Source organism: Chiloscyllium plagiosum, chromosome 38 (assembly GCF_004010195.1).
Source record: "Chiloscyllium plagiosum isolate BGI_BamShark_2017 chromosome 38, ASM401019v2, whole genome shotgun sequence".
In the NCBI taxonomy this organism is placed as follows: domain Eukaryota; kingdom Metazoa; phylum Chordata; class Chondrichthyes; order Orectolobiformes; family Hemiscylliidae; genus Chiloscyllium; species Chiloscyllium plagiosum.
Window position 1 is genome coordinate 21,544,670 of NC_057747.1, and position 27,648 is coordinate 21,572,317.

General features: G+C 43.9%; 1 protein-coding gene across 1 annotated transcript in view; it reads right to left on the reverse strand.

Moving 5' to 3' along the window:
- Nucleotides 1-27,648, reverse strand: part of zswim8 (zinc finger, SWIM-type containing 8) — a 194,682-nt gene that overhangs the window by 143,279 nt on the left and 23,755 nt on the right. Inside the window, exon 3 of the mRNA XM_043679075.1 lies at nucleotides 10,258-10,411. Coding sequence (XP_043535010.1) covers nucleotides 10,258-10,411 — 154 coding nt within the window. The remainder of the gene's footprint in view (nucleotides 1-10,257; nucleotides 10,412-27,648) is intronic.

Here is a 27,648-nt window from a genome sequence, read left to right on the forward strand (position 1 = left end):
AGGGGAAAGATATAAAAGAGACCTAAGGGGCAACTTTTTCACACAGAGGGTGGTACGTGTATGGAATGAGCTGCCAGAGGGAGTGGTGGAGGCTGATACAATTGCAACATTTAAGAGGCATTTGGATGGGTATATGAATACAAAGGGTTTGGAGGGATATAGACCGGGTGCTGGCAGGTGGGACTAGATTGGGTTGGGATATCTGGTCGGCATGGACAGGTTGGACCGAAGGGTGTGTTTCCATGCTGTACATCTCTATGACTCTATGCTGGACTATAACCTGGTGTTGAAGAAAAGCACAGCAGGTCAGTGAGCATCAGAGGAGCAGGAGCATCGACGTTTTGAGCATAAGCTACTCAAAAGGAAACCAGAACATAACCTGGTGTTGTGTGATTTTTAACTTTTACCTAAAAAAGCAGCATGTTGGATTAAGTACAATTTTTAGCAATAAGATATCTTGTAGCTGATAAGCAAGACCAGGTGTCTGACGAAGACAAGATTGTGACACTGCCTTTAGAGTATTGGGACCAACATCAGCACTTTGCTCATCTGAATGGTATTTTCCCCCCCCATTGCGGAAGGTGAGAGGTGAACTAAACACATTTTACCAAGGTGGAGTGAAAGAAACAGATTGAAGAGCAAAAGGAGGGGTGTTATGATCAAGCCAGACCCCCTGAAAACATTTCAAGACCAAGACCCTAACTTTGCTGGTTGTTTTAAGCAAGTGTAGAGTGGATATTCCAGGAGTGATTGCTGCTGGTCAAACTACTTAGTTCAAACAAAACAGAATTTATTTACAAGATTACCAACTGAAACACAAACAGAAGAGAACAAAGTACCAAATTACTTAACCTATCTGAAAACCCAACAGATCATTGCAACTTAAATGATGCTGTTCCAAGTACTTGCTACAATTCCTATAAACAACCCCCCGGCATAAATGGGTAAAATCAAACACAGGGTCTTACAGGAGAGAGATCAGAAAGACACAGAGGTTTAGCCCGGACTTGCTTGTTTGGGTCCAGAAGCCCCAAAACTCTACTGCTTGCTAACCAAACCAAACCAGAGTACAGCTGAGCTGGGAGAACTGGTCACTCCCCTTTCAGTTGAGGATGTTGGTTAAGTTTGTGAATTCTTCTGAGGATGTTGGAGGCCATTTCCATCATCTACAAATGGTCCCCAACATCAGAGATATATTTCCATCCCCACTATATCCACTTTCTGTAAAAAAAACCATTCCCTCCGCGATTCCTTCGTCAGGTCCAAGCCCAGCACCTTCGCCTACCACTGCAGGAATTGAAAACCTACGTCCACACCTCCTCCCTCACCTCCATCCAAAGGCCCAAAGGAGCCTTCCACATCCAGAGTTTTACCTGCACTTCCACATGTCATTTACCATATTCGTTGCTCCCGATGCGGTCTCCTCTATATTGGGGAGACAGGACACCTACTCGCAAAGCACTTCAGAGAACATCTCCAGGACACCCGCACCAACCAACCCCACCGCCCCATGGCCGAACACTTCAACTCCGCCTCCCACTCCACCAAGGACATGCCAGTCCTGGGCTTCCTCCATCACCACTCCCTTACCACCCGATGCCTGGAGGAAGAACGCCTCATCTTCCATCTCTGGACCCTCCAACCCCGGGGCATCAAGGTGGATTTCACCAGTTTCCTCACAGCCTCAATCCTGACGAAGAGCTTTTGCCCAAAACATCGATTCTCCCACTCCTCGGATGCTGCCTGACCTGCTGTGCTTTTTCAGCACCACATTCTCGACTCCCCTTTCATTGTACAAATGTTTTTTTTGAAACCTGAAAACCTTTTGCCTGAGGCAGTATCTGTAAGCTATAATCAAATGGCCCTAAAATCCTTCAAACATAAACTTTTAAAAAAAAAACTCAAGGACACTATGACCTTATTAAAGGAGCAGCATCATCACTGAAGGTATAGGTTGGAGATGGGTTTTGAGAGGGACATGTAATCACAAAGTTGGAAATGATACATGTAGAACTCAGCCACAGTGCAAGTAACAAGGAGGTGCTCTTCAGTCAAGATGTGGACGTGCCGGTGTTGGACTGGGGTGGACAAAGTTAATAATCTCACAACACCAAGTTATAGTCAAACGGGTTTATTTGGAAGCACTAGCTTTCGGAGCGCCGCTCCTTCATCACGTGGTTGTGGAGTATAAGACCGTAAGACACAGAATTAAAAGCAAAGGTCAAGGTGACAGTCCAAGGGATTTGGCACCATAGAACAGTACAGCACAGAAACGGGCCTTTCAGCCCATGACGTTGTGCCAAACACGAAACCAAAATAAACTAATCCCTTCCTCCATATTCCTCCATTCTTTGCATATTCATTTATTTAGCTACAAGTCCCTTCAACACATATCTGCCTCCACCACCACCTGGCAGCATATTCCAAACTCCTATTTCTCTCGGTGTAGGAAACCTGCGCCTCACATCTCCATTGAACTTACCCCCTACCCCCTCACGTTAAATGCACATCCCATAGTTTTAGACATTTCAACTCTGAGACAAGATTCTGACCATCAACACCATCGATGCATCTCTCAATTTTACAGGCTTCTATCAAATCTCCCCTCAGCCTCCACCACTCCAGAGAAAACAATCTTGAGTTTTTCTAGCCTCTCCTTATCGTTCATACCCTCCAGTCCAGGCCACATCCTGGTAAACCTTCTCTAACTTGGTCATATTGTGTGTATTAAAGCATTTAAAGAAACAAAAGAAAGATCATTTATTGCCTCTACAGCGTATGTATTTTTTTTTTGTAAGAATCACTTTCAGTGAGGAAATGGCATTGTGATTGTATAATTGGGCTGGTAATCCAGAGGCCTAGATCAATGCTTTGATCCCTTGGGTTCACAGCAGTAACTGGTGGAATTTAAATTCAATTAATAAAATCTGGAATTGTAAGCCGGTCTCAGTGATAGTGACCATGATGACCATCCTCTAATGTCGTGAAAACTCTTTTGATTCACTAATGCCCTCCAAGGAAGGAAATCTTACCTGGTCTGGCCTACACAAGACTCCAGACCCACAGTAACATGGTTAACTCTTAAACTGCCCCGGAAGTGGCCAAGCGCATTACTCTGTTCAATTAGGGAAGGGTTCACCAGTGATGCCTACCTCTCTCAAAATAATTTGAAATTGATTTGGTTTACGGGAGGTTGGTGTTTACTGTCATTTGGACCGGTAATGCAGAACTCCCCTCTCAGTTACTTCCTCGAGAAAGGGAGAGAAACAGAGGGGGAATCCCATCACGTTTGTTTTATCTTTTGTGGTATTCCCCACAGTTACTCAAGTTCCATGTTCCTTTCCCCTGTGGAGGGCAATCCTTGCTTCATAAGCATGAGAGGGTGCAGAAAAGATTTACAATGATGTTGCCAGGGTTGGAGGGTTTGAGCTATAGTGAGAGGCTGAATAGGCTGGGGCTGTTTTAGATTAGATTTAATTTTAGATTAGCTTCCCTACAGTGTGGAAACAGGCCCTTCGGCCCAACAAGTCCACACCGACATTCCAAAGAATAACCCAACCAGACCCATTTCCCTCTGACTAATGTACCTAACACTATGGGCAATTTAGAATGGCCAATTCATCTGACCTGCACATCTTTGGACTGTGGGAGGAAACCGGAGCGCCTAGAGGAAACCCACGCAGTTTTCCCTGGAGTGTCAGAGACTGAGGGGTGGCCTTATGGAGGTTTATAAAATCACGACGGGCATGGATGGGGTAAATAGACAAGGTCTTGTTCCCAGGTTAGGGGAGTTTAAAACTAGAGGGCAAGTAAGAGGGGCAAGATTTAAAAGGGATCTGATGGGCAACCTTTTCACGCAGAGGGCGGTGCATGCATTGAATGAGCTGTCAGAGGAAGTGGTGGACGTGGGTACAATAATAACATTTAAAACGCATCTGGAGGGTCCATGAATAGGAAGGGTTTAGAGGTATAAGGGCCGTGTGCTGGCAAATGGGACTAGATTAATTTAGGGTATATGGTCGGCATGGATGAGTTGAACCGATGGGTCAGTTCCCGTGCTGTGCAGCTCATGAACATATCAATTTGATAAAGGAGCCTCATTCTCTGTAGAAACGCACATAGGTAGCAGTGTCACATGGTCCAAACTAAAAATGGGCCAAAGTAAATTGATAATAGTTTCAGTAAGACAGTTCAAACTTCAGTGGAGCCTCTGCAGTGTTGGCCACCTTGTTTGTTTAGATATTCAGTGTGAAAATGAGACAGTAAACTGTACTTAGTCCCAGTGTTCAGTGTTGTCTAGTGATATGGACCCTGAAATACCACCCGCAGTCAGTGACATGTAAACATGTCTAAGTTGCTAGAATCAATACTGAGGAATAGAATTAACTGTTATTTGGAAAGGCAAAGATTAATCTGGAATAGTCAGTATGGTTTTGTTAGTGGTAGATAATCTCTTACTAACTTAATTGGACATTTTGAGGAAGTAACAAGGAGGATTGGAGGGTAGTGCAGTGGATGTGGTCTATATGGAGTTCAGCAAGATGTTTGACAAGGTCCCACACAGTGGACTGCTAAGAAAGTATCGAAACTCATGGGATACAAGTTCAATCCAAAACTGGTTCAGTGACAGGAAGCAAAGGGCAATGCTTGAAAAATACATTTGTGAATGGAAAGTGATTTCTAGTGGTGTAGCACACAGGACTTAGTTTTCAATCCCCTGCTGTTTGCGACATATTAGACACAAATTTGGTTGGGGGGGGCACATTTGAGAAATTTGCAGATGACATAAATAAATGATTGCTTTAAAATTTGTTAAAAAGGTCAAAGTTTCCCATCTTACACTCATTAGGATTGGGATGCAAGAAACAGCCTTGGAAAAAAAAGGAATACATCATTTTGTACAGAATGAGAGGAGGATGGCATCTGGTTGGGCCATCATTGCCATTAAGATACAGCAAGAATAGTTAACTGTCAATCTTAATTCTCAAAACAAGCGAGGTAGATTCCGATTGGGCAGGGTGTCGCCATGGAGCTGCAGCAGCTACTGACTGTCCCCATGTCCTTCTGTTTTAAGAAGATGCAATGTATGTTTAAATTGCCTTTGCCTACATAAGGCAGTGCGCCCTGTTTTTATATCTGTAGATTCCAGCACAGGCACGTGGGTCACATTGTAAGCCTGACTAAAGATCTTAAAAGTGGTTTTTGGCATAACCTGCACATCCTTGGACACTATGGTGCAATTTAGCCTGGCCAATCTCCCTAACCTGCACATCTCAAAACAAGCCCCATTTCTGCAGAACACCCCAGTCTCAACTTGGAGCTGCCTTTGAAAGGACAGATGGACGGACTTGCATTTATATAGAATCAAAGAATCCCCACAGTGTGGAAGCAGGCCAATTGGCCCATCAAATCATTAATGACCCACTGAAGAGTGTTCCACTCAGACCCACCCGCCCCCCACCATATCCCTTTAACCCCTGCATATCCCATGGACAACCCACCTAGCCTACACATCCCTGGACACTATGGACAATTTAGCATGGCCAATCCACCTAACCTGCACACCTTTGGACTGTGGGAGGAAACTGGAGCACCCGGAGGAAACCCACACAGACAGTGGGAGAATGCATAAGCTCCACACAGCCAGACAGTTGCTTGAAGCTGGAATCGAACCCAGATCCCTGGCGCTGCGAGGCAGCGGTGCTGACCACTGAGCCAGCATGCCGCCAGAGAGCATATTTGGGAAGCCCTGTGCCAGAACAAATACTCAGAGTTACACTACTGCAAACACAAGGTACATGTTCAAGCTTAACACCTTTTCTCATTGACCAGGCGTTTCTATGGTAATGCCTCAACCAGATCCAACATTCCAAATAATCAGCATCTATGACGTAAACAGTTGTTATCCTTTGAAACTTGGTATTCTTGTGTTTGAGATGAAGAATTTCGATAACATCTTGATAATTAAGTTCTGCTTTGCCAAGTGATACTCTGGTACAAACCAAGCTCTGTGTGATATACTCAGAGGTGACGTGAGTGTTCACCAGTGCCAACTGTAGCTCCAGTACACAAGGAATCAACTGACCTCCTCAGCAGGGTGCACCAGCTAATTTATAGCCAACTTCAATGAAAACACCTTCTCGTAGGCCCAATGAAGTTCCAACCGCAGAGTAAAGAATTAATCAAGTCTTTGGTCACCATATACTCAAAACCCAAGACTATGTTTGGCCCAGGTGGGAACATGGGAAACGCATTAAGAGAAGTACGCCATTCATGCCATCGAGCCTGTTTAATCATTCAGGATGATGATGGCTGATTGGTTCATGTTCTGCACCCAAAGCATGCTGGGTCTGGTTTTCTAGCCCACCACATATCTAGGGATATCGACACCATTATAGACACAACAATGCGGCGAGGGGTCAAACTTAGGTAGATGTTGGAAATCAAGAGACAAGAGTAAAGGCAAAAAATGTACTAATTTTGGCAAGTGAAGTGGCAGGAAGGGATGGAGAGAACAAACCTAAGAACAAATAAAAACAAAAATTCCTGGACAAGCTCAGCACATCTGGCAGCATCTGTGGAGAGAAATCAATATTAATCATAGAATCCCTACAGTGTGGAAACAGACCATTTGGCCCAACATGTCCACACTGACCCTCCGAAGAGTAACCCACCCAGGACCATTCCCCTACCCTATTACTCTACATTTACCCCAGACTAATGCATCTAACCTACACATCCCCGAACAGTATTGGCAATTTAGCATGGCCAATCCACTTAATGTTTCCGATCCAGTGACCCTTCCTTGTTAACGCTGATTTCTCTCCACAGATGCTGCCAGACCTGCTGAGTTTTTCCAGCAATTCCTGCCTTTGTTTCTGATTTACAGCATCCGCAATTCTTTGGGTTTTCATTTAGTAATAACAGCAGTCCAGATTATTTGTTTCAAAAGGTAATGAAAACACAAAACTAAAGGCTCTCAAATCTGAATATGCATAGCATTCGTGACAAAGTAAATGCATCGCGTGCACACAGTGAAGTAAATGATTATGATCAGCTGGTGAAAAGGCACAGCCTCTGTCCTTGTGTCAGATGCTTTGGGCTCCTTACAAGAGTGGCTGTAATATTTTCTTTAAAAAAATTCCCACCAACATTAAAAAAAAACACATCTAAATTATCAGCATTTTTTTTTATATTTGGCACTCAGGTTTTAAAACACACTTTGTGCCAGGCCCCATAGGGAGTGTTACAGGTTCCTGTTAAACTGAAGATAAGTGACTGAATAGAAATTCAAAGGCGTAGTGCCAACAAGAACTGGCAGATAAATTGAGACCAGCACTGTCAGCTCACATTTCGCTCTCTAATGCTTTGAATTAAGTGGCTTGGAGTCAAGAGTGGACTATCTGCACAAATGCAGCCTGATAACACTATAGAATCCCAATAGACACACTACAGAGGTTAAGCTAACTGGTCTATAATTCCCATCTTTTGTCTGCCTCCCTTTTTAAACAGTGATGTCACATTTACTATTTTCCAATCTGCTGGGACTGCCCCACAGTCCAGCGAATTTTGGAAAGTTATCACCAGTACACCTGCTATTTTTCCCATCATCCCTTTTTGTACCCTGGGATGCAATCCATCAGGGCCAGGAGACTTATCTATCCTTAGCTCCATTAGCTTACTCAACACTAACTCTTCCTGATAATGATGGTTTTCAGATCCTCACCTACCTTCGTCTCTTTGTCAATTACTGGCATGTTATTTGTGTCCTCCACTGTGAAGACAGATACAAAATACCTGTTCAATCCCTCGGCCATTTCCTCATATCCCATAACTAAATGCCCCTTCTCATTCTCTAAAGGACCAACGTTTACTTTAGCCACTCTCTTTCGTTTTATATATTTATCGAAATTTTTGCTTTTTGCCTTTGTATTCCGTGCTCGCTCTTTTTTTCTCATGTTCCTTATAGTTCCTTTTGTGGCTTTCTGTTGACCTTTAAATTTTTCCCAATCTTCTAGTTTCCTGCTGTTTTTGGCCACTTTGTCTGCTTTCTCTTTCAATTTGATAGCCTCCCTTATTTCCTTAAACACCCATGGCAGATTACCCCTTTTATTACGGTCCTTCTTTGTCACTGCAATATACTTTGCTGAGCACTTTGAGAATTTGCTTTGAAAGGCCATTCAGCCCATCATGTTCACGTCAACTGTCTGTAAGAGTAATGTTCCACCCAACCACCAACCCATCCCTTTCCTACACACCTGCAAGTTCTCTCTCTTTAAGTGCTTATCTCCAATTTCCTTGACAAAGAATGAATCCGGCACCCCACCATTTCATAGAATCACAGAATCCCTATAGTGTGGAAACAGGCCATTCGGCCCAACAAGTCCACACCAACCCTCCAAAGAGCTACCCACCCTGACTCATTCCCCCTATCCTATATTTACCCCTGACTAATGAACATAACCTACCCATCCCTGAACACGGTGGGCAACTTAGCATGGCCAATTCACCTAACCTGCACATCTTTGGACTATGGGAGGAAACCCACACAGACACAGGGAGAATGTTCAAACTCCACACACATAGTCGCCCAAGGCTGGAATCGAATCCAGGTCCCTGGCGCTGAGAGGTAGCAGTGCTAACCACTGAGCTACTGCTAAGGCAGTGACATTTAAGACCCTCATCACCTCAAAGACATTTCTCCTGTTGCCTTGGATTAATTTGACATGGATCTAGTTTTCAACCCTGCCACCAATGGGAACACTTCCTCTTTTTTTTATTCATCCAGAATCCTCCTCAAATCAAAACTCCTCTTGGCTTTCAGCTTGTCCGATCTATCCAAATAACTGAAGTGCAAATAAGGGTCTACCTGAACCAAAATGTCTGCACTGGTTCAAGGACGTAGTCCACTTTGGCCTTCCCAAGGGTAACGTGAAGGTGGACGGGGGGGGGGGGGGGGGGGGGTGTATTATAGTGGCCCAGCCAACGACACCCACATCCCACAAGAATATTTTTTTAACTAAACCCTGGTCCCCACACGATCATACAATTCTTCATACACAATAGCAATAACTCACCTTTATATAGCACCTGTAAATCAATAAACATTATCAACAAGGTACATCAGCAAATCTTAAGACAGATGACTAAGAGCTTGACCAAAGTAGTAGGTTTGAATTATGGAAAGATTACTTTTTTAAAAAGAAAATTAATTCACAAGATGTGAGCATCACTGGCCACAGTAGCATTTATTGCCTAATCCTAATTGCCCAGAGGGCAGTTAAATGTTAACCACATTGCTGCGGTTTGGGAGTCACATGGGAAAGGTCAGACCGGGTAAGGAATGCACTTTCTTTCCTTAAGGGACATGAGTGATCCTGGTGGGATTTTCTTTCTCTGAAAATCAGCAATGGTTTCATGGTCATCATTCAACACTTATTTCCAGGTTTTTATTGAATTCACATTGTAATGGCAGGATTCAAACCCAGACGTTGCCGGGATCTCTCAATCAATACCATTAGGCCATGGCCTCCCCTTAAAGGTTCTAGGTTTTTATCTTAAACCTTGTAGGTTAAATCGACAATTTGTCCTACACTTCCCACAAAGACGTGACGGTCAAAAATGCACAACAATGTCTCTTCTTCCTCAGGCGACTAGGAAATTTGGCATGTCCATAAGGAGCCTCACCAAATTCCATAGGTATAATACCATTGAGAGCATACTGTCCAGGTCCATAACAGGCTGATATGGCAACTGCTCTACCCAGGACCGAAGGAAACTACAGAAGGTGGTGTGCACAGCCCAGACCATTATGGAAGCCAACCTCCCAACCACAGACTCCATTTACACAGCCCGCTGCCGTGGAAAGGATGTAAACATCATCAAAGACCCATCACACCCCAGTAATGATCTCCGACAATCTCTTCCGTCAGGATGATGATACAGGAGCCTGAACACACGCACCAACAGGTTCAGGAACAGCTTCTTCCTGGCTGTTAGTAGACTGATGAATGGACTCTCTAGTCTCAAATAATGCTGACCTTGATAATGCTGATCTTGCCCAGCGCACGCCCTGTGCAATGTAACCTGAATGTTTTTTTTTGACCTGTACATCCTTGCTCATTATGCGCTGCTTGTACTGCTCGTAAACAAAGCATTTCACTGTACTTCGGTACACGTGACAATAAATCAATCAATTATTGCCACTAACAGGGAACCTGCTGTGAGAGAGAGAGTGCGCTTTCCCGGTTTTCTTACCGGATATCTTCCTCATTTTCGGGAAAGCTCCAGAAGGCGATGCGAAGCTGCAATTGCTCGGGCACTGGTGGGTAAACCTTTTCCACAACTTCGAAGGGAATGTGTAGTGCTACCTGCTTGGCCGACAGCTCTACCAAAGGGGTGACCTGACCATCTGCAAAAGAGAGAGGGCGAGATTACATCAAACTGCATTCGGGTCGCTGTAATAAAGAGAAAAACAATTCCTCACCGGCCTCTTCACAGAAACATCAAACAAAATTTGACACCAAGCACCATTGGGATGTTAACGGTTGGATTTGTTCTGCTGACATGTAAGCAAGTGGATGGCCCGGTGGGGGGGGGTTCTGTCTTGCAGGCAGGATGGGACTATCATACTCTGCAAAAGGCTGCAGAGTGAGGAATAACCTAATATCACATTGGCACGTGACTATGGGGGAGTGGCAGGGGGTTGTGTCTTGCGTGCATGGCTGACTATGATGTAAAACCCTGTATAAAGGGAGGACGGTTCCCTTGTTCGGACAGCTTTGCTTGACACACTTCACAAGCATTGCGAAGAATATTAAGTGATCCTCCAAAAGCTTGAAGCTTGTACTTGCTTAATAAATTTTAGCTGTTCACAGAAGTTGGCGTATTGCAGTTGCAGCAAGAGTGTAAAAATGTCAAGAAAAAGAACCTAACACCATAAGGAGATGTTAAAATAGGTAAACAAAACATTGGTCATTGTTATGGAGCAGATCAAACCCCTTCAAAATATATTAAGAAGGTAACCTAGACCCTAACATTTTCTTATTTGAAAGGTAGATGTTAGGTGTTGCGTTCCAGATGCAATTTGATTCATCATACACTCAACTTCAAGCAAAACACAATTTATTTGTACACTACAGTCAAAATACAATGTAAGAAAACAATAAAGAAAATACTTGGCTTAGCTGTAACTCTATTGAAGTGCTAAACAAAATAACAGATACTGTAACTATCATTGACTGTTCCAATATAAAGTTAAAATCACACAACACAACATTTAATTTTGTCTATCCCAGTCCAACACTGGCACCTCCACATCATGTTCCGATACACTAACAGCCCATAAACACAACATAGGAGCAAATTACAGCAGATGCTGGAATCTGTATTGAAAACAAAAATTGCTGGAGATCACAGTGGGTCAGGCAGCATCCATGGAGAGAGAGCAAGCTAACGTTTCAAGTCGAGATGACTCGTCATCAGAGCGAAAGTGAATTATGAAGAGGAAGCATTTACATGCCCTTGGCAAAAGGCAAGTTCAAAGAACAGTCAGTCAGTCTCTCCTGGAACTCTAGCAGCCCGGGAGTGAAAACAACATCAAGAGAAAACTTGAAGAGTGTAGCGGGAGTGATGTACTGCAGCAACAGACCCAGCAACAACTGCGACTGCAAAACTAAGAAACTAAAAAGCCTGGTTAAGAGAGCTTAACCACACCCATTCAGACTGCTTCTATTGTTCCAAAAGCCTCAAGGCCTCACAAGCTGTTAACAGTAGTGGACCTGCGAAGACTGCTCAATACCTTTGTCTTAAAAACCTCCCTTCAAAATAAAAAGGATAAAATACACCGCTTAAACTATAGTGTTGCCAGAGTCACAAATAACAGCATCCTCAAAGATGGAGGAAAGGGTGTCAGGGAGGGGGACAAGATTAAGGGAGGGAATTCAAGAGCGTAAAGGCTTCAGTGGCAGGGCAACAGCAGTGATCAAAGTTTATAAAATCATGAGGGGCATGGATAGGGAAAATAGAACCAGGTCTTTTCCCTGGGGTGGGGGAGTCCAGAACTAGAGGGATAGGTTTAGGGGGAGAGGAGAAAGATTTAAAAGAGACCTAAGGGGCAACTTTTTCACACAGTGGGTGGTGTGTGTGTGTGTGTGTGGAATGAGCTGCCGGAGGAAGTGGTGGAGGCTGGTACAATTGCAATATTGCAACATTGCAATTGCAACATTGCAACAAAGGCATCTGGATGGGTATATGAATAGGAAGAGTTTAGAGGGATATGGGCCAAATGCTGGCATGTGAGACTAGAATTAGTTAGGATATCTGGTCGGCATCGACAAATTGGACATAAGGGTCCGTTTCCGTGCTGTACATCTCTAGGACTTCTATGTGCAATAGGTCAGAATAAAAGTTGGTTTCTGTCAGGTCTTTTTCAGTTTTCTATTTTCAAGGTACGGTTGAAACTTGTTTATTTGAATGAACTACTTAAGACAAACTCTCAAAATATTGAAGTGATCTTAATTACTATGATTTCAGTGGTCTAAACTAAAGGTAGCACATTCTGAAGTAGCACATGAACACTAATGACATGCTGCTGTTAGCTAGTCTCAGAAGGTCAGTGTGACTGAGTCCGGAGAGTTGAAATGTTGGCAATAAACCCATCCAAACACATCTATTAGAGAGCGTTCATTGAGGTGCTAAGCCATGCAGGCTTATGCGACATTAATTATTACAATAACATTAATTTTTTTTTCATTCATTCACATGATACAGGTGTTGCTGGTTGGGTGAGCATTTACTGCTTATCCTTAATTGCCCAGAGGGTGGTTAACAGTCAATCCCATTGCTGCGGGTCTGGAATCCCATGTAGGCCAGACCAGGTATGGATGGTTGATTGCCCTGAGAGGAAGATAGGAACATAGGAGTTCTGTGGCCTAACTCTATATACCTGCCTTTGGCCCATATTCCTTATTAGCTTTGCTCAAAAAAAAAATCTTTCTCAGATTTAAAATTCACAACTGATCCTGCGTCTACTGCCATTTGTGGAAGAGAATTCCAAACATCCCCCACTGTGTGTGTGTGTGTGTGTATATGTATGTGTGAGTGTGGGGGGGGGGGGGGGTATGCTTCCTAACATCTCTCCTGAATGGTCTGCCCTAATTCTCAGACTCTGACCCCTAGTTCTAGAGATCCAAAAGGACATTAGTGAACTAGATGGGTTTTTACAACAATCGATGAATGCTACATGGTCACCGTTAGATTATATTTTTAATCCGGATCTTGTTTTTAAAAACATTGAATCCAAATTTCACCACCCGTCATGGTGAGACTTCAATCTACATCCCCAGAATGCTGGTTCTGGATTATTAGTCCAGTGATACCATACCTACGTCACCACCGCTCTATCACAAATAACTCCTGTAAAAGTCAAATTTTTTTTAGACGTTTTTTGAACAGGTTAAACTTATTGGGCCGACTATTAAATGGATATGACTTTTGAAGGGTTCAAAGTCATGCCACAGTCCATGCAGAAGCCCATCTCATGGCCAGTGGTTCTCACCAATACAGTTTTTCCTCCTTTTTGGTTCACGGTTTGATACTCCAGCATGTCAAAAGTAATAGGTATTTTGCCCATGTTTCCACTTCATGATAACTGTAAAATCTTCTACTGCCGGAGAACTAAGTCATGCCTTCTCACCATCCAGCACTTGTACACCATCCGGCACTTCCCTTAGTATCTGAAATTCCATCCTTCTTAGATTCGTTTCGTGCACGGATTCGGATGGCTTCACGACTAACACATTTTCCATTTTGACAAGAACCCACTCAGCAACCTTTTCCTCCAGTTGTGGCCTCTTGCTAGGTTTACCCCTCTGTTGGCACACTTTCGCTCTGGCACACTCTGAAATTGGCTCAACATCTTCCTCCAGTCTCTCGCAAGTTTCGCCAAAACGCAAAATTCACTTTCTGCTATTTGTCTTCTCTGCAACTTTAATAACATCCAGTTTAAACGCTGTTGAATACGTTTTGATTTTTTTTCTGGCCGGCATTTTTACACAAAGTGAAGAGGAAATTTCAAAACTTTAACTAGGTATGTGACTGTATTCCATCAGTGCTACAAGGGAACTGAGCCGCACACAAAGGGAGGCTGTCACCTGACTCTGATCTGATGAGTCTTAAACTTTCACGCCAAATTAGCGTGAATTGTACATCAACACATACAATAGCACAAAAAAAATTCATTTCCTCATCCTAACTTTTGTGTACAGGACAATAACCTTGACTCACAAACGATGTTATCTGTGAAGAACTAGGGTTAACCTTTACATGAGATATACGGAAAATTCAGATTTTCTGGCCAAACGTAGGGAGTCAACTTTTACACAAGATTCACTTTTACTCGAGTATATACGGTAATAGCTCTACATGAAACAAATCTGAATAATTATATTTTGTAACACAGTGAAATCATTTTCACATCACAAATTACAAACTAAACAAAGTGGGCCAAGTTGAGTCAGTTACAAGTAAATACAATTCCGGACCACTGAGGAAACACAAACTCACATTGACACTGGTCTTTAACTCTTTGGGATGGTTCAGTTAGATTAAGCCTGATCCATACGTCAACCCCATCTATGCATCAGCCTTGGTGGTAATTTCATTAAAATTACCATGCGTGACGTTTCATTTAAACAGAAGCATTATTGTCCAGCCCTTTGCTGAAGTAGCTGAGGAGCTAGATTCATAGTATTTCAACCAAAGCCATACAGGTTCAGTGCTCAGAGCTCCAGTGATTGCTGGTGAAAAGGCTCTCTGCTCCTGATCAATGCTCTCCAGCTCAATCTGGAGCCCACCCAGCTTGAAGTCGCTGTCCCCTTGAATACACTAAAGCCATTTACAGAACATTTAATCCCTTTGGGTTTTACTACAAGCAGACAGGGCTCAGGGAACTGTGCAGTCCTCAAAAGCAGTTCAAACTCGCCAAATACATCCTGCAACAATCTGAAATACATGCTGGACATCTCACCCTAGTTGCAAACTTCCAGCTCAGCACTGTCCCCATGACTTGTCCGGATTTATCCTACCTGCCTATCTCCTTTTCCACCTATCCACTCCACCCTCTCCTCCCTGACCTATCACCTTCATCCCCTCCCCCACTCACCCATTGTACTCTATGCTACTTTCTCCCCACCCCCACCCTCTTCTAGCTTATCTCTCCACGCTTCAGGCTCACTGCCTTTATTCCTGACGAAGGGCTTTTGCCCGAAACGTCGATTTTGAAGCTCCTTGGATGCTGCCTGAACTGCTGTGCTCTTCCAGCACCACTAATCCAGAAGCTGGTCATGAACTGGAGTCAAATGCTTGAATTGATGGGCATCAAGTTTTAAATTCTAGTTTGGTGTGTTGCAGTTTACGAAGATGTTGCTGTAGCAAGATGTAATGTTGATACCCATGCTGTAATCAGGAGCTGTGAATGGTGATGATAAAGGATCCAACCTCCTTTCCACCACTCAACTGATTAGGAGTTTCTCCCACTCTTGCTGATGGTGTATATGGGGAGGATTTAAAAGCTGACACTAAGCTGATTGAATTAAAAATAGAAACACTCAAGGGACATGGGTGTCACCGGCTGGGCCAGTATTTATTGCCTGTCCCTGGTTGCCCTTTGAGAAGACGTTGGCAAGCTGCCATCTTGAATTGCTACCCTCCACGTGCTGTGGTTAGACCAATAATGCCCTTAGGGATGGCATTCCAGGATTGTGATCCAACAACACTGAAGGAACTGTGATATATTTCCAAGTCAGGTGGTGAGTGGCTTGATGGGGGTGGTGCTCCCGTGTATCTGTTGCCCTTGTCCTTCTAGATGGATTTGCGAACATGCTGAGGACCTTTGGGGGATTTCTGCAATGTGCCTTGGAGATATTCAAGATTTCAATTCAATTTGAGGCAGTTGAACTACACATTACACCTTCCTAGACCCATCAAGTCCTGGAGTAAGACCCAATCCTGGAGCTTCAGAGTCAAAGGTAGGGACAATACCCACTGCACTACAAAGCCACCCCGAATTCAGGAATAAAGTTTCTAATTATTTATCAACTGATTCAAGAATTTATTTTTCCAAATCAGTGCCTCATCACTCTTACGGTGAAGAACAACACTTCTGCATTACTCCTAAATTGATGTTTTATTAATCCTAATCTGTGTTCTTCGTCTGACTCTCTTTGCTTTAGTACTTGAAGTTCACCTTTCACTTACTGTTAACTATTTTAGACATCCCAGTCAAAAGGAGTGGTGCTGGAAAAGCACAGTAGTTAGGCAGCATCCGAGGAACAGGAGAGTCGATATTTCAAGCATAAGCTCTTCATCCTTTATACACCAATGTAAGATGGCAGGTTTCTCTTCAGGATTTAACCCTGATCATTTGGGGCAAATCAGTATCATAGCTGCTTTGTACACTGCCTTCAGCTCCTCAATGTCTCCCTCCTGTCCAGGAACATTCAGAATATTACATGGTCATTCAGTCTCAAACATGCACTGGCCCTTCAATTGTTTCTTGGGTGCCTTAATTCCATCTCCTCACCTTTGTTGCACAGCCCATAATATCCTCACCTCACAACAACAAACAATTCTATGCCTATCACAGCTTTCCAAATTGCCTTTAGTTTTACAAGTGCATGGCCATGTATTATATAAAGGTGAAACAGTAGTGAGTTGCAAGCTGAAAGCAGGTAGCCAGAGTTAATTAACACTGATACAAGATTATTGAATAATTGTTTACATTGCAACAACATAAGATTTATATCGGTCAGCTTCAGAAAACTTTGCCTACAATAACTTGCGTTTAGATAGCGCCTGAAAAGGGGAGTTGAATGTCGCAAGGGGCCTTACGGCAAACACCATCAGGCACAATTTGACATCAAAGGCCAGAATTTCAGGGTGTAGCACTCTTGATGTTCTTTAAGTGCCTGTTCAGGGAGAGGTCACTATACACCTCTGGAGCAGGTGGAATTTGAACCCAAGCCTCCTATCTCAGAGGTAGAGATACTACCACAGTGCCACAAGAGCCCTACTGGAGTTGCACTCTTTACTGAGTCATACCACATAATTATGTCTAACTCTAGGAACCTCAGTAGATAAATAACGTTACATTTGTTAAGTGAGGCAGTGCTGCAACATCCTAGTTGATAACGCAAGACCCATCTGCCCTCCCAAGGCATCCCATTGCACTTTTTGGAGAAGCAAGGGGGTGGTCTCCCTCAACCACCCAGAAACATAAGTCAATGAGAGTCTTTTATGTCGAGACTAGTCATAAATAGACTAGACCTAACTGACTTGCAGGACCTTGACACTCGAAAACTGGTCTTCATAACAATAAACTGAAATTACACGAAAAAGACATTTAATTAGCCATGGAAGAGTTTTAAGACATCCTATTTTGTAGCATTTCAAGTTCATTTGTCCAAACATACAAAAACAAATACAGTAACTAACAGAATTGAATTCAAGAATACCAGATCACTAATATCTAATTTGATCTCATTCTTAAGAACTCATTAGAATATAAGTTCAGGGGTTTTGCTATACCAAACATCAGGTATATTTGGTAATCTCTAACTGGAAACACAAATTGGGGCATCACTGAAAATAGGTCAGAATTAGCAGATGCCCTGTCCATCGCGTACACACTTTTGCCTCACCTCTACCACACCGAAATGTTCAATTACAAAAGCAACAACCTAGCTGTAATGTTTTTGTGTGGTGATACATTCACTGCCCTGAGCGTTGAGAATTGGAAATAGAACTTCAAAGCTAGTTCCTCAAGACTGGCCAAGTCTGGGAAATCCACTCAAAGGGGATGGAGATCCGCAACAAATAGGTTGTGGCTTTCTTTTGAAAACAAAGTGAGTAATTGGCAGTCCTGATGAATAGCAATTGGCAGGGTGCCTGTGGAATCATCCAAACGTGAACTCAGAAGAGAGCATTTGCCTGGCTACTCATCAGCCTCTGAGCAGCTGAGGATGTTAACCTTGGCCTGGAGTAACAAGATGGGGGGCCAAAGTGAGGCCGACCCTACCAAGTCACTGGGTCACAGATTTCCTTCCTGGATAATTAGAGTCATAGAGAGGTACAGCATGGAAACAGACCCTTCGGTCCAACTCGTCCAAGCCGACCAAATATCCTCACCTAACCTAGTCCCAATTTGCCAGCACTTGGCTCATATCCCTCTAAACCCTTTCTATTCAAATCTACACCATCCAGATGCCTTTTATTGTAGTTATTGTAGCAGCCTCCACGACTTAATTCCACAACACCGAGTGGTTTCAGTTTCACTGTTGTAGGAACAGGCAGACTGAGCTTGGGCTGTTAGTGACTGGCACAAAGAAGCAACCATCTAGGTCACCCCAATTGCCCCTCAGGTCCCTTTTAAATCTTTCCCCTTTCACCTTAAAATTCCACCTTCTAGTTTTGAACTCCTCAACCTCCCCCACCTCCCCATTCCCCGCGCTCCCACCCCCGCCCCAAACCAAGGTAGAAAACCTTTGCAACCCTCATCATTTTATAAACCTCTATAAAGGTCACTCCTTAACTCCCTATGCACCATTGATACAGATCCCAGCTTATTCAGACTCCCCTTATAACTCAAACCTCCAATCCCAGTAACATATTTGCAAATCTTTTCTGCACCCTTTCCAATTTAATAATATTCTTCCTACATCAGGGTGACCAGAACTCCACGCAGTCCTCCAAAAGTGGCCTCATCAAGGAATCTGTAGAATTCTCTACCAAAGAAGGCTATGGAGATCAAGTCACTGAACATATTTGAGAAAGTTTTAAAGATATCAAGGTGGATGGAGAGAAAGTAGGTATTTGGAATTGAGACAGATGATTAGATGATCATATTGAACAATGGAGTAGACTCTCTGGAGCCAAACGCCTGTCCCTTGTCTCAATGTTTCTATATTACACAAGGTTCCGTATCAGAACCTTCCAAACCCATCACCATTGCTATCTAGAAGAACAATGGCAGCGGATATACAGGAGCACCATTGCCTACAAGTTTCCCTCCAAGCCACTCACCATCCTGACTTGGAACCGCATCGCCATCCCTTCAGTGTCACTGGGTCAACATTCTGGAACTCCCTCCCTAACAGCATTGTGGGGCTACCCGTACCAAATAGAAGACAAACAAGGCATCTCAAATCAAAACATGAGGTGCTGGAAAAGCACAGCAGGTCAGGTAGTGTCCGAGAAGCATCAGAGTCAATGTTTTAGGCATACGCCCTCCATCAGGAATGCTGTGGGGGAGGCGAGGGTGTAGGGAGGCCGAGACATAAATGAGGGGGTGGGACTGGAGTGGAAAGGTAGCTGGGATGGCGATAGGTGGAGGTAGGCTGGAGGTGATTGTGATAGGTCAGTGGATAGGGTAGAGCGGATAGATGGGAAGGTGAGACAGGTGTGCCAAGTTGGAGGGTTGGATCTGGGATGAGGTGGGGGCGGAGGGGAGATTTGGAAACTGGTGAAGTCAATAAATGCTGGCTCAGCCAGAGATGCCCAGGCTCCCTGGATGATAGAAAAAGGAATACTCCTCTACTAAGTTTAAAAATATAGTGCTGGTGATCTTTTACATCCAATTAGGAATTACAGATGGAGCCAATAGTGCCTTGACACTGGCACTGGAGTGGGTGCCAAGATTATGAACTGGGATGGGACTTCAAGCCATCAACCTTGTGGCACAGCTGTATTGTCTCACAGCTGGTACAGGAGATTGTATATTGCTGCAACTGCAAAACAATTGAACTGGTCAAAGCCAGGAAAGGACAGGAGCCAGTATAAATCTCTCCCTTTAAAAGCAGAAGTATGACCTGCTAACGAACCAACCCCTATGCTATTTGAGCTAATTGTTTTTAAGATCAGATACACATTCACGCACACATACTGTAGTGAATGCAAAACACTGCTCTGTATAACAAAAGGAGGCATTAATACAGCGTTCAGAAGAAGATATCCCAACACGTGCTGTTCTAAAAATAAGCTCAGCTAGAGTCGGGTAATCACCGCTCAAACTACTTTCTCCCATTCAGGTGTGTGTAAATAGAACTGAACAAGCAGTACCATAGAGTCATAGAGATGTACAACATGGAAACAGACCTTTCGGTCCAGATTAGATTAGATTCCCGCCAGTGTGGAAACAGGCCCTTAGGCCCAACAAGTCCACACCAACCCGCCGAAGAGTAACCTACCCAGACCCATTTCCCTCTGACTAATGCACCTAACACTATGGGCAATTTAGCCAATTTATCTGACCTGCACATCTTTGGACTGTGGGAAGAAACTGGAGCATCCAGAGGAAACCCACGTAGACACAGGGAGAATGTACAAGCTCCACACAGACTATCGCCCAAGGTTGGAATTGAACCTGGGTCCCTAGCACTGTGAGGCAGCAGTGCTAACTACTGAGCCACCCCTTGCCAGCACTTGGCGCATATCTCTCTAAACCCTTCCTATTGTATACCCATCCAGGTGTCTTTTAAATGTGTAATTGTACCAGCCTCCACCACTTCCTCTGACAGCTCATTCCGTACACGCACCACCCTCTGAGTGACAAGGTTGCACCTTAGGTCTCATTTATATCTTTCCCCTCTCACCCTAAACCTATGCCCTCGAGCTCTGGACTCCCCCACCCAAGGAAAGCGACCTTGTCTATTTACCCTATTTATGCCCCTCGAGTTATAAACCTCAGCCTTCGATGCTCCAGGGTAAACAACCTCAGCCTATTCAACCTCTCCTTGTAGCTCAAATCCTCCAACCCTGGCAACATCCTTGTAAATCATTTCTGAACCCTTTCAAGTACAATGAACAGGAATTTTATTTTCCTTAAATACATTTTCATACTTTGTATGACCCGTGGTTTTCAACCAATTTTTGATTAAGAAACCCTGCAATATATTTTTAAAATTCTGATAATCCCCAACTCCCCTTCCTTCACACCCCAGTGGAGAGGCCAGTTTAATAATAATATCACTGGATAGTAATTCAGACCAATGTTCTATGGATGTGTGTTCAAATCCCGCAATTAAAAAAAACACACTGAATTTTTCTTTAAATTTCAATTACTGGAATTAAGCCAATCTAATGGTGACCATTGTGAATTATCATAAAAACTCACCTGATGCCCTGTAGGCAAGGAAATCTGCCATCTGTACCTGGTCTGGCCTACATGTGATTCCAGCCCCACAGCAATGCGGGTGACTGGGCGAGAGGATAAAGATTTTAAAAGGAACCTGAGGGGCAATCCTTTCGCACAGAGGGTGGTTCGAGCTTTTTTTTTAATTCATTCACAAGGGGGTCACTGACCAGGCCAGAATTTATTGCCCATTGCTGTGTGGAACGAACTGCCAGAGGAAGTGGCAGATGCAGGTATAGGTACAATATTTAAAAGCCATTTGGATGGAGACATGAATAGGAAAGGTTTAGAGGGATATGGGCCAAACTCAGGCAAATGGGACTAGTTTAATTTGGGAAATCTGGTCAACATGGACATGTTGGACTGAAGGGTCTGTATCCATGATGTATGGCTCCAAACTGTCCTCCGAAATGGTAAAACATGCCACTCACTTCAAGGGCAGTTAAGGATGTCCAGTTGCACACGTGTGTGCACACACACACGCACGCACACACACGCACACACACACGCACACACGCACACACACCTCCCAATGTAAGAAACAAGGTACCACATTAAAAACTGGCCACTGTGATCAATCTACAAACGTACAGTTGCACTCAAGTAAAGCTTCAGATCCACTTCTGAAAAGTTGCATACCACAAACCGCCTTTCTTGTATCTCAAAAAGCAGATGGGCTTTCATGTTAATGAATCAGCACAAATGTGTGGTCAGACTGATACAAGTAAAGTGAAACAGAAACTAAGACCAAAATAAATAATGCAGTAAATTAACATGCCAATATTTTTTAATTATTGGCTTTCAATAACTCTTGTAAAATTTGGTACAATTTTCATTGGAGATGAACACTGTCTGAAACCCTGTAAGGGATGCTTATACAACCACTGGGTTCAGAGGGTGATGGCTGAAAATCCATATTGTAGACAGTGTGGTTTGTGTCTGATCGACAGCACAGTGGGTTGTCAGTCACATCACCACAGACTGTTAAGTTGATACACTCAGAATGGTCCACCAGTGAAATACCTACTGCATGAACACTGTGCAACCACATTGTACATACAGGTTGTTCTCCAATAATACTCATTTCGTAAAATGTTGTAAAATTGTGGAAGACATTGGTTCGGCTGCATTTAGAATACTGTGTACAGTTCTGGTCACCACATTACCAAAAGGATGTGGACATTTTGGAGAGGGTGCAGAGAAGGTTTAAGAGGATGTTGCCTGGTATGGAAGATGCTAGCTATGGAGAGAGGTTGAGTAGGTTAGGTTTGTTTTCATTAGAAAAAAAAGGAGATTGGGGGGGGGGGGGGGACGGACTTGATTAAGGTCTACAAAATCGTGAAGGATATAGACAGGTTAGATAAAGTTTTTTTCCCCCAGGGTGAAGGATTCAATAACAAGAAGTCACACTATCAAGGTGAGAGGTGAAAAGTTTAAAGGGGATACACACAGCGAGTACTTCACACAGAGGGTGGTGGGTGTCTGGAACACGTTGCCAGCAGAGGTGGTAGAGGCAGGCACAGTAGATTCATTTAAGATGCGTCTGGACAGATGCACGAGTAGGTGGGGAGCAGAGGGGTACAGATGCGTAGGAATTGGACGACAGGTTTAGACAGTGGATCTGGATCGGCTCAGGCTTGAAGGGCTGAAGGGCCTGTTCCTTTGTTCTTTGTTCCTTGTCAACACGTTTTGGCCATAACACGATTGGTGAATCGGAGAATCATTTTTTTTTAAATGCAAACTTTTAAAAGCATGTGTTGGCTATAATGTGATTACATTGCCGACAATTTAAGCACATTTGTGTAGCGTGGTGTCACGTAAAGAATTGCAACATTTAAAAGGCATCTGGATAGGTATATGAATAGGAAGGGTTTGGAGGGATATGGGCCGGGTGCTGGCAGGTGGGACTAGATTGAATTGGGATATCTGGGTTGGCATGGATGAGTTGGGCCGAAGGGTCTGTTTCCGTGCTGTACATCTCTATGACTCTATAATAGCAGAACTACCTGTATTCCCAAGGTTGCCCCTGCCCTCGGTCATGATTTCAAGTCCTATCCCCAGAAAGCTGAACTCTCAGTGCATCACTGAACATAAGAACTAGGAGCAGGAGTAGGTCATTCAATAAGAGCACAGCTGAAGTTTTTGTGGCCTCAGCTTCACTTACCCACCCAATTAACATAACCCTCAGTTCCCTTAGATTTTTAAGGATCTATCTTTGCCTTAAAAACATGCAATGAGGTAACTTCGACTGTTTCACTGCACAGAGAATTCCACAGATTCACAACCCTTTAGGTGAAGAGATTCCTCCTCAACTCAGTTCCCAAGACGCCTCCCATTATTTTGAGGTTATGTCCTCTGTTTCTAGTTCGTTGAAGGAGCACACGCTGTCAGAGGCGCCCTCTTTCAGATTAGATTAGATTAGATTAGATTCCTTAAAGTATGGAAATAGGCCCGACAGCCCAACAAGTCCAACCAACCCTCCAAAGAGTAACCCACCCAAACCCATTCCCCTATCCTATATTTACCCCTGACTAAATGCACCTAACACTATAGGCAATTTAGCATGGCCAATTCACCTAACCTGCACATCATTTTGGACTATGGGAAGGAACCAGAGCACCTGGAGGAAACTCACGCAGACACAGAGAGAATGTGCAAACTCCAGTCGTCCGAGTTGGGAATCGAACCCGGGTCCCCGAAGCTGAGAGGCAACAGTGCTAACCACTGAGCCACCGTGCCGCTCCGATGGCACAGGTGAATGCAGCTTGCCCTTTCAGGTGAATATAACTCATGGTACCGCAGGCAAGTAGCTCGGAGGTGGGGGGGTTTATACCCAACTGCACCCATCACACACTTCTCATCAACCCATCCTGCCCAATACTGAACCACAGGCAACATTTAACATAGATACCCAGTTAGTAATTTCAGCGTGACCTAACTGCTTGCAACTCAGCTGCCAATGTTTCATGATTTACTGTCTCATCTCAAATATGGAAACCAGTGAAGAGGATAATTACTTCATACAGGTTACAAGCATAAAACCGAGCCGGAGGTCTCTTGTGGCACAGCGGCAGTGTCCCTACCTCTGAGCCAGGAGGCCCGGTTTCAAGTCCCACATCCTCCAGAGGGTGGATTAGAAAATATCTAAAATCAGCCCTGAGTTTGTGGCACACAGTGGGTAGTGTCCCAACCTCGAGGTCAGGGTTCAACACTCACCTGTCCTGAAATCTTTCACATCGTGCCTGAACAAGTTAATGAAATGTACTTTTACGAAAAATATCAACCCCCACCCCACCCCCCCGCCCCATTGTGTGAGCAATTGAGCTATCCAGGCTTTTGCCTGGGATATGTAAAGCTTCTGCAGCATAGAAACATTGGCCTGTACTCATTGGAACAGATGAGATTCTCAGGATGGATAAATGCAGAAAGGGTATTTCCTCCGGTGGGGTATTCTAGGACATAATCTTAGAGGAAGCTGTTGCACATTTAAGACATTGATGAGGAGGAATCTCTTCTCTCTGACAGTAGGGAGTGTGTGGAATTCTCTACTGCAGAAAGCTCTCCCGGCTGGGTCTTTAGGTGTTTTTAAGGACCAGGTAAAAGTGAGGACTGCAGATGCTGGAAATCAGAGTCTAGATTAGTGTGGCGCTGGAAAAGCGCAGCAGGTCAGGCAGCATCCGAGGAGCAGGAAAAGAAAAATCGACATTTCGGGCAAAAGCCCTTCATCAGGACTGAAGGCAGGGTACCTCCAGGGTGGAGAGATAAAAGGGAGGAGGGTGGGGGTGGGGAGAAGGTAGCAAAGAGTACAATGGGTGGGTGGGGGTGGGGATGAAGGTGATAGGTCAGACAGGAGGATGGAGCGGATAGGCGAGAAGGAAGATTGGCAGTTTTTAAGGACCAGACGAATTTTTTAACCACTAAAGGAACAGAGGGTTATGTGGAAAAAAGGCAGGAACATGGAGTGGAGGGCAATCTCGGTGAATGGCAGAGCAGACTCGACGGGGTGAATGGCCTACTCATGCTCCTACATCTAACAACGCAGAACATAAAGAGGAATAGACCATTCGGCCCATCATTCCTGCGCTGCCATTCGATAGGAGCATGGCTGATAATCCATTTGAACGCAATACATGCAGTTCTGGTCTATAAGCTGTGGTCGATGTTTGAACAATGCAAACTTTCTACTGAATGAGTATAGTGATCTTCTACAGTGGGATTCTCAATAGCAGCTTTCCGGAACGTGGTTTTCTAGAGCACAGGGCTGTAGAGGAACACAACCATCACATTATAAGGAGACCAACCTGTGCTCCTGCTCTCTCCCCAGCCCCTCAACAGTTTTAGCGTTTGAAAACCTATTTCTCTCTTCAACATATTCAGTGACTGGGCCTCAGAGCGTTGTACAATACAGAGTTCCAAAGATTCACCAAGCTCAGTGAAATCATCATCCATAATTATAAATTATATATTACTTGTATAATGTGTAACTGCAATGTATTGAAATTATGACAAAATTTATGCTCACATCCTTAACAATAAATCAGTAAAATTTCTGTAAGCAGAGTCGAAGACCTGAATTTATTGCCCGTCTATAACTGCCTTCGAGAGGGTGAAGAGCAGAATTCAACTGCCCTTTATAAATGGTAATTAAGAACTATTAGAATTAGCTTTATTGTCACATGTGCTCACTGAAAGGTTCATCAGTTGCCACCTACAGCACCATTTTAGGTACAAAGGTACCTTGGTACAGCTTCTTCAGATACAAGATCTTAAAGAATAGAGAAATTAAAAAGTCCAGCAGAGGTTCAGAACAATAGGTTTTCCAACCCAGACCACATTGGCACCTCGCCTCCATCCACACTGTCTCGGACAGTCTCGGACTCCTCCCTCCCCTTCCTAGACCTTTCTGTTTCTATCTCAGACGACCGAATCAACACGGACATCTACTACAAACCGACCGACTCCCACAGCTACCTGTTTTCTGTTTTTATTTCAAACTTCCAGCATCTACAGTACTTTTGTGCCGCTGGGATCAGTTTTGCTTTCCATTTGGTTTATTTTTTTCCAGTATGGTAGCTTAGTAGGAATTTATTTTACAGGGCTGGTAACTCAGATGCACTGGAGCTATGATTTCACATCTCAGCATGGCAGATGGAGGAATTTATTAAAATAAAGCTAGGTTAAAACTGCTTCCCTCAGTAATGAGGACCAAATTGTTGTTAAAAACTCATTTAGTTCATAAATGTATTATATGGAAGGCAATTGTTCAGTCTTTCCCTACAGCTGAGTCCAGACTCTTAGCAATTGACCTTTAAGTTGACCCTTAACTACCCTATGAAAACACTTAGCGTAATGGGAGGAGTGTGCAAGCAATCAAGCTCCAATTAGTGATTATTTTTAATCACCAAGAATGGTCAATTTGTTAATTACTATTATCTAGAACAAAAGAGACTTGTTTTTCAAGAAACTTAAAGTTAATTAGTTCGTTAAGAAATAAGCCCTTTTAAAATAAGTAGCAAAATCAGTTATTGATTAAGATACTGTGGCATTCAACTGGATTTCACCAGTTTCTTCATCCCCCCTCCCCCCACCTTGTCTCAGCCGGATCCCTCCCGCCTGGCACCGCCTTCCTGACCTGCAGTCTTTTTCTTGACCTCTCCGCCTCCACCCTACTCCGACCTATCACCCTCACCTTGACCTCTTTCCACCTATCACATTTCCAACGCCCCTCCTCCAAGTCCCTCCTCCCTACCTTTTATCTTCTCCTGCTGAACACTCTCTGCTCATTCCTGAAGAAGGGCATGTGCCCGAAACGTCGAATCTTCTGTTCCCTAGATGCTGCCTGACCTGCTGTGCTGTTCCAGCAATAAAGTTTCGGCTTTGATCTCCAGCGTCTGCAGACCTCACTTTCTCCATCCACACTGACCCTTGACCCCAGACTGTGCCAGGCTTCATCGTGAGGTTCATGAGGCTGGTGGACCACGATGAGGCCATTCCAAAGCAAAGACCAGCACGTGGCACCAGAAGACTGGGCTGAGAGGACGCCACGCTTGGACAGGAAGTAGAGAATTCAAGCTCGGGAGTCACATATAAACTAAACCAGGTATGGGTGTCAGACTTCCCTTTCAGGGCATTAGCAGTCCAGGTGAATTCTTACAATAACCTAGTGGCCGCAAGGTCACCATTATTGATAGTGGCTTTATTTATAATTTAGATTTAATGAACTGAATGTAAATTCGGCTCAGTTTAAAAACAGCTGCCATAGTGTCAAATATGCACATGTCACTGGATTATTAGCCTGGGAACATAAGCACTGTACCACCATGCTGTCCGAGTTAGTTTCAGAGAATCTAAGTGTTAGACATCAAAAACACCAGAGAAAAGTCCCCCATGCCTACAGATAGAGAGAGAACTACAATCACACTGACTAACTGCTCTCAGAGAAACAATTACTCCAGGGTCTT